This window comes from Cyprinodon variegatus, unplaced genomic scaffold (genome assembly GCF_000732505.1).
Source record: "Cyprinodon variegatus isolate N-32 unplaced genomic scaffold, C_variegatus-1.0 Scaffold365, whole genome shotgun sequence".
Taxonomy (NCBI): domain Eukaryota; kingdom Metazoa; phylum Chordata; class Actinopteri; order Cyprinodontiformes; family Cyprinodontidae; genus Cyprinodon; species Cyprinodon variegatus.
Genome location: NW_015150818.1, coordinates 454,963 through 463,137, shown reverse-complemented (window position 1 = coordinate 463,137; position 8,175 = coordinate 454,963). Strand labels below are relative to the sequence as shown.

At 39.4% G+C, this 8,175-nt stretch overlaps 1 protein-coding gene across 2 annotated transcripts; it reads left to right on the top strand.

The window, feature by feature from the left end:
- The first annotated feature begins 144 nt into the window (after positions 1-144).
- socs6 (suppressor of cytokine signaling 6) lies at positions 145-7,015 on the top strand. Of its 2 annotated transcripts, XM_015386355.1 has the most exons (4): positions 145-530; positions 961-1,030; positions 1,427-1,499; positions 3,455-7,015. In XM_015386355.1, exon 4 carries the CDS (start codon positions 3,581-3,583, stop codon positions 5,186-5,188), a length of 1,608 nt encoding a protein of 535 aa, XP_015241841.1. In that variant the 5' UTR covers positions 145-530; positions 961-1,030; positions 1,427-1,499; positions 3,455-3,580; the 3' UTR covers positions 5,189-7,015. The 2 variants fall into 2 exon arrangements, with proteins under 2 accessions (XP_015241841.1, XP_015241840.1); XM_015386354.1 differs by lacking the exon at positions 1,427-1,499 and having other exon boundaries at positions 146-530.
- The last annotated feature ends 1,160 nt before the right edge of the window (positions 7,016-8,175 follow it).

The following is an 8,175-nucleotide window of genomic DNA, read 5'->3' as shown; positions in this document are numbered from 1 at the left end:
TTATTATTATTATTATTATTATTATTAATTATTGTTATTATTATCATCATATTTTTAGTTGTGCTGCTTCCAGTGCGCCTGCCTAGTGGATGTAGTGACTCGCTGCTGCTGTTTGATTCGCTGCCTGTGAAAACACAGCCACTCTGCTGCTCCCAGAATTCAACAGGCAACAAAGGAAGAAAGGAAGAGGCCGTGAGCTACAAAGAGCTAGCCGACCTAGGTTAAAAGATGTCTCACGAATTGGGCCGTTTTCACTCTCCAGTTTCTGCCCTTGTTTAAAGACTAGCAAAGTCCGCCAATGGCCGTGTTGTTATACTTTGTTGTAGTGCAAAACTGAATGGAAGGGACGGCGGCGGGGATGTTTGCGACATAAAAACGCTACTAAAGCTAACTGGTATTGGTAGCAAGGTAGCACTAGCTAGGCTAACGTTAGCCAACAAGGAGCAAACATCTGACCGTCGCGTTTTCATTGATCATCCCCTTTAAAAATATGAATTTCTTTGGACAATAATTGAGCCAGGTCCATCAAGGTGAGATTATATATTTTTTGCTTTTCTATAAGACGTCTAAAAATTACTTTGCACAGCTTTGCTAACAGCAGTTTGATATTTGCTTCCGCGCTCTCTTTACATTTGTGAAATAACGAGCATCTCTTTGTGCATTTCTTTTTAGTGGTATGTATTTATTTGTATTTTTTTTTTAAGTGTAACTAGTGGGGAAATTCTTCTACTTTAAACTTGCAACATAACTGGAAAGCTAAGAAGCAAAGCTAACCTCTAAGCATGCTTTGTGTCCCCAGGCCTTTTCATGTCAGGGCATACCTGGCTAACTTTAACGGTACATCTACAATCATACAATCGTTTAATGTTTTTTTTTATCATCTAGCACAATTTTAACAATGCAGTTGCTTGTTTTAATTAACATTTTTTCATATGAATTTGCTTCTGTTTATTTTAACAGGAAGAGTAAGGTGGTGGAGGAGGTGGAATCTGACCCATCCAACTGAGTCACCATTTTCCTGCAGATAATGGTGAGTAATCAGATTGAAGCTGTTGATTATCAGTTGGCTCTGTTTAAGAGTCTCACGAGGCAGACATATCTTTGTGGTTGTAGTCCTGCTTGTTAAAAGCGGACCTGACTGTTGAAAAAGTATACAATTCGAACATTTTCCTATGGACTTGTTTTGGTCTTTGGCCTTTTTGATGCAAGATAAGCAACTTTAGTGTGGATTTTAAGTACCTGTCATGTTCTCCAAACCTAGATGGATTTTGCAAAACAATTTTGTCAAGAATTGTAATTTATCCTTGCCTATAGTGTCTTTAAAATTTTCAAACTGCTATAAGCCTCACTAACCTCTTGACAGCTTTTATTATCTAGTGATCATGCCCTAAGCACACTGAATCTGATTTTGCATCTGATCCAACAGAAAACTGTCTGACAACGTTGACAGGATTTTCTGAAAAGGGGCTTGCATAGCTCCAACTGAGATAGACCCCCAGGTCTGTTATTGTTTTCTGTTTTTAAACTGGTTTCTTTTCTCCTACAGTGTTTAGATTCTAATCACTGCTGCACTCTAAATGGTAATTGTTAATTTCACTTTTATAAGCTGTATGCAATGGAATTTCGTTTTATACATATTCTGTGCATGCAAAATGGCAAAGTTTGTTCTAAGTTTTAGTCTGACCAAGCAGCAATTCAGCAGCATTTTTATGGGTTTGACAGGAAAAAAGACGTCGTTACAATGTAAAACACATCCGCTTTGGGGAAATTACAAAGTAAAATCTATCAATCACAGGGAAAGCAGTCAGGTTTGGAGTTGCAGAGGGACAGACCTGTGCATAATCAATCCATGAAACATAAAAAAAAAAAAATAGTTCAGGAGGACAGAAAACAGATAAAATAGTGATATCCTCTTTGAGGCTCACAAAAACAGAAGGAAAGTAGAGAAAAGCACAGCTTACCACTCTCCTCGAGACAGAAAATATACTTTGACAAATTTCAGGAGGTCAGAAAACTGATATAGTAAAATAGTGATCTTTGAGCCTCACAAAAAAATCGAGGGGCAGATGGTGCAGGTAACAACAGCTTATCTCTCTCCTCCTTTATGAAAAAAACAAAAACAATATAGTCGACAAACTTGACAGATCCCTCTCTGAGAATCACCTCTCACTACCTCAGCCGGCATATAAACCATCCCATGGCGTTTACTGCTGCGTTTTTCTTTCTTTAAATTTGGTTCCCATTATATTTTTAATAAAGGCCTATAAAAATTCTCGCTGTTGTAGTTTCATAGGTGCTACACAGACCTAAACGGGACTTTGCTCTATAGCTGCACTGTTTTTTGTTTTTTATAACCTTTCATAATCTGTCCTAGTCAAACATAGGAAATTGATTAAATTTCTGGATCTATGAAGTCCTCTCAAATCATCCTTGAAAAGGTCAGTTTAGGCTCAGTTTAATCTTGGTGGGTAGAGACCTGTTTCAGGTTCAAAATACTTTTATTCTAAAGTATTTTCTACTTTGTGCATATAGTTGGGCAGATTAAGTTGTTTCTGCAAATGTATCTTTTCTGGTTAGACATAATACATGTTCTATTATCCTCTTTTAATTTATTTTTTTCCATTACATTTTAATCAGGTTTTATTTTATACCATCTTATCATGTTTTATCTTAGATATATGGCAACACAATTCACTACAGCCTAAGAAAATCCCTGAATTTCTCTTTTTAAGAGTGTTGTTGTATAACTGATATACCTCTTTTAAACAAATGTTTGTTTATGCATATAGTATTAATAAACATACCCTTTTAGCAAAAGCATGAATTCAAATCTGAGAATTGCAGTTGTTTATATAGTTTCCTAGGATGCCTTTAATAAATAATCTTTTTGTTTTGAAAATTTGAGACATTTTTTGCAGTTATAGCAAAACACTCTGTGATGTTGTTTGACTTTACTGTAATTTTTCTCCTTTTTCTTTCTGTCATCATAATGCTCCCAATGTTTACAATTAAATTATTATATTATCTATCTATGATGAGGTGTATCTTGAGCGGTCAGCCGATTTGTGTGATTTGTTGGATGCTGAACATGGATGCATTGCTTCACAGCAAACCACCAAATGCAGTGAATGTGTCCTTTGCAAACTGCTAATGTTTATGCATTTTTTATGTTCTGCAGCTGCAAAGATATTGTTGCCTTTAGTTGAAAAAAAAACATATTGGATTTGATATTCTAAAGTTTTGCAGGACTGAAATAAACCCCACTTTACATAGCAAGGTATTTGTGAGACCTTGGGGAAATTATGCTTGAGCTCCAATCTTGTCTTTGGTAAAATCTATCTAATAGGATTTATTTTCTAATTGGAAAAAAACTTGTATAAAACAGTAAATAAAACATTTTATTATTTTGTAACCAACTATAATCAAACTAAGGTGTGTCTTTTTCTGTCTTCAGGGATTTTTGGATCCGCTGTATGGATGACTTGTTTCATGTGGCCTGATGGAAGGACGTTGTGGATAGTGCTTTCATCGGGATACCAGGAGAGCCGTCCCATGCCCCCACATTGGAGGGCCCGTCAGAATGAAGAAGATAAGTTTTAAGACGATCCGAAAGTCCCTCAACATAAAGGGCAAAGAGGAGGGCGACTTTGTTATGCTCCAGCAGCCTTCAGTGGCAACAGAGTTTTCAAAGGAGGAATCTCTTTTTGGCGGCTGCTACACCAAAGACCTTTCAGCGTGCGATCTCGGTTGCGAGGAAGAGAAAGGAGGTCAAAACAAAAGTCGATCGAAAAGCGAGGGTCTGATGGGGTCGTTAAAGAGGAGGCTTTCTGCCAAACAGAAGGCGAAAGCAAAGGGTGGCTCCTCGGCTTTGTGTTCGGTGGATGACGACGATGCATTTTCATCCTCTTCTGTGCCCATCAGCAATGAGGTGAAAGCCCAGCGACCGCTTAGATCGGCATCCTTACGGAGTCACCATTATAGCCCCTCGCCGTGGCCTTTGCGACCAGTCAACTCTGACGAGGCATGCATCAAGATGGAGGTTAAGGTTAAAGCTATGGTCCACTCTCCCTGCCCAAGTCCCAATTTAAATGGTGTTCATAAAGAATTTCATAACTTCCAGATGGAAGGGCTTTTTCAGGAACAAGCAGAGTCCATAAAGTATCTTCAACAACCACAAAATGGTGAGCTGCACCTAAACATTGATGAAAATGATGTGCCTGTGGTGCTGGGGTTGACACCCCAGGACTACATCCAGTACACAATGCCTTCAGATGATGGAATGTACCCAGAAGGGTCCCACTCCTTTTGCCTAGATAGCACTACTCCCATGGAGGTAGTGACAGAGGCAGACAACGGGTCCCTCCACACTGAGCAGGGACCAGATGAGCACGAACTGGTTAGTGGGTTGCCTGCAGATCTCTTCATGGAAACCTCAGTTAATAGTATTCTTTTAGGTTCTGCCGGGATGGTGCTCCAAAGCTCGCGGGCGGAGGTCCCACCTCCCCTAAGTCCTCTTCTGCCGCCCATGACGAGTAACGCACACATCCCTAGGACTTTTTCTAGCTTCAGCTCCACAGACAGCCAGGTAGCCGAGAGAGTAAGGCACCATCTCAACTTTGACCCAAGTTCAGCTCCCGGAGTCAGTCGGGTGTATGATTCAGTCCAGACAAGTGGGCCGATGGTCGTCACTAGTCTAACAGAGGAGCTTAAGAAGCTCGCAAGGCAGGGCTGGTACTGGGGTCCTATCACACGGTGGGAAGCAGAGGAGAAACTGGTTAACTTGGCCGACGGCTCGTTTCTGGTCAGAGATAGCTCGGACGACAGGTACCTGCTCAGCCTGAGCTTCAGATCCCAGAGCAAAACTCTCCATACACGCATCGAACACTCTAACGGACGCTTCAGCTTTTATGAGCAGCCTGATGTGGAGGGACACACGTCGATTGTTGATTTAATCGAACACTCCATCAAAGACTCGGAGAACGGAGCTTTTTGTTATTCCAGGTCTCGCCTTCCAGGGTCTGCAACCTACCCTGTCAGACTAACCAATCCCGTTTCTCGGTTTATGCAAGTGCGCTCCCTGCAGTATCTTTGCCGCTTTGTCATTAGGCAATATACAAGGATAGACCTCATCCAGAAACTGCCCTTACCCAACAAGATGAAAGATTACCTGCAGGAGAAGCACTACTGAGGAAAACGACAGGGCAGATAGCAGTTTGCACTTTTGTGTTCAGTTAAGATTTTAACACAAGGTTTACAGACAACCACAGTTTGAGACAGTTGGTTCTGATGGTTCTTGATTTATTTTTTTGACCCTGTCCATTCCAGTGTTCTGTCCGGTTTTATTTGCTGGTGTTCAGAAGGTTCTGGATCCAGCAACACGTATGTCCCTTTTCCATCCAAGGTTCCAGCTTCGCCCCACTCTGAATGCCTCCATTCCATTGACTCTTCCAAGTTCCACCTCAACAAAGTGTCTCCGAAATAAATCCTCCTGCAACCTCAGAGTTTGCAGGAGGATTTATTTCAGAAGCTCTTAGTGTTTTATTTCTCTTTAAACAATCGCATGAACAGTTTCACCATGGTTTATATCTGTTTCTGGGGAAATATATCTCTACAGCTGATTTTGTTTGCAGTCAGCTGACTTGGCTTAATAAATACAGAGCGCCTGTCTGCGTGTAATTCAGAATACTGATGTTTTTTCAGCCTTGAGGCATGGTTTATGATTTAGAAATGGTTAAAAAATGATCATCTTTTAGAAACCTAAAATGACCCCATTGAGAGTCCAATATGTTTTATCAAATGGTTTGAAAAGAAAACAAGATATGTTGCAAGCACAAACAAGCGAAGTAAGATATTTAAATTTGCATTTGGCTTCTAGGTTTAACCCGCTCCATAATACTTGCATAGTCGCTTTCAATAGTCTGGGTGATTTGTTGAAATCCACGGCTTGTCATTTTTTTCAGCTACCTCAAGTTACACCTTTCATTTCTACCCATCAACCTATCGCCGACATGCAGCTAGTCACGCATATTTTTATTTAACACATTGCGGACTGTTCGTCGCTTTTTAGCCATACTCCAGAGCAGGTCCCCCAAAAAAAGGAGCCACCGGGGCAGCAAAAAATGGATGAGTGGGGTGGAGCTGATGGAAAACGGGCATTCATCTATTCCAGAAATATAGCTGAGGGAAAAAGCAAAGTAAGCTTAGTTGGAAACAATGAAGTGCAGACATTTGGCAGTTGTGATGTATGATTATATGAACTGTCCAGCTGTGCAAATAGATAGAAATTTCCTTAATTATCTGCAGTGAAGTTGGGCCAGTGAGAAAAATAAAATTCCTTTTTGAATTAAAGATTTGTTGCTTTATTAACTGAAATGTCTTTTGCTGAAATGGTAACAAAAAAAAATGTTTGCTACAATTGGCATCTCTACAGACTGACTGCTTTTGTACATCTTTTGTCCAACAGCATTTCATTTTTTTTCAGCTTAACTATAGTCATGCAAATTGCAAAATAACATTTTGCAAATTGAAAATTTACATTTAAAACAATGTAAGGTCTAACGTATTTTTTGTCCTTAAGAACGGCGCCCTGAACAATAATTGAAATTCAATTCAGGTTTGTGTTGATGAAAATCCTGTATGGCTAAGTACTAAGTTCGTAACAAAAGAAGTTAACGCTGTGTAGCAAAAGATGTCCGAATTTGGTCAGAGTTTTTTTTTTAACAGTTAGGTCTGAAAATTAGCTTTAAAAAGTATGGCTGCATTTTGTCATTATGCAACTTTTAAGCCAACTGGTATTTCAGATGCTGGATTATAATGTGCTTTTTCTAGAAATGGCATCAACTAAATGAATGGATTAGAAAAATATTGTATCATTGAAACTAACCTTCTGCATTTGAAACTGCAAAATCTCCACTGCAGGTGTAACTTTTTTCACTAACGCTTGACTTGTCTGCATGTAGGGAAAGCTTTAAGACATGCTGAGTACTCCACATGGGAGAAGGTGTTAAAACAGAGAGAAAAAAAACAAACAGTATCAGAGGTTATAAATATATTTGCCTGCATAAAAGGCCTGCGCTCAATCATTGCACAAGAATCTGGAATCACCTGGAATTTGACCTTAATTAGCGTTGGAGATGCACCGAGAAAAAATGGTTTTGACCAAATTTTTTTAAATCTAGCAGATTTGTATTTTCTTTACAAAACAGGGATAAATGTAAGAACATTAAAACGCCCCTCCCTAGTGTCTTTGGCATGAGGGGTAGTCTTATGTTTTCTTGGGAGCTGGGGTGACATCACATGGTATGTGAGACAAGTATTTTATGAAATAAAAAAAATGAATGATCTTCAGATTTTTTTTTTTTAAAGTGAGCACAGTAAATATTAAAACAGCACCTGGCTGTCTAACATTTCCCAAAGAACATATGCCCTTAACTCAGATTTCCAAAAATGACAGATGGACGTAAGAAACTGTTAAAAAAAAAAAAAAATCTTTCTGTACTCCATTCAGCCTTCCTCTCTCTAAGCCTTGGTTACCTGTACATGTACAAATGACTGTTTCCTTTTATCTCGGTGCTTCCCATTTATTTTGAACGCCTTCCATCACAGACTTCCACACCGAATACTGTTAACACCATCTGTTTAATGTCAACGTCTGCTTTTCTAATCCGGCCAAAAAATGAAGGAATTGGAAGTTTCTGGTCATCTATTCCCGGGTCAGGACTGTTGAACATTGCACAGTATTGGGCGTTAGAGGATTTCTCGATGCATCTCTAATCCATAGTGCTAGCCGTACCCAATGCTTGAAAATACACTGACCTAGGAAAGATGTGCAGAATTTTGGGAAAAACAAAATTGGGGAAATCTTGATCAAGGAGTGTCCTCGATGTTGAATGGATGTCGAGGTTTTGACATGTGAAAAAAGTTCAATCAAACCTGCATACCGTCATTAGTGTCTAAAGATCTCAAGGTATTCGTTTCCTTCCCTCTAATTGCTTTTCATATCCTCTCAAGTCTGTCCTGTCAAAGCTGCACTACCGCATGTTATTTCTATACTCAGCTGATGGCGTCAGAGTAAAGGGAAGAGCACACAGTACCCTACGTAAGTGCTTTATACGGATAATTGACAGGGAATTGTCTCTTTATATGAATGATCATCCTTTTTTATTTTACATCAGT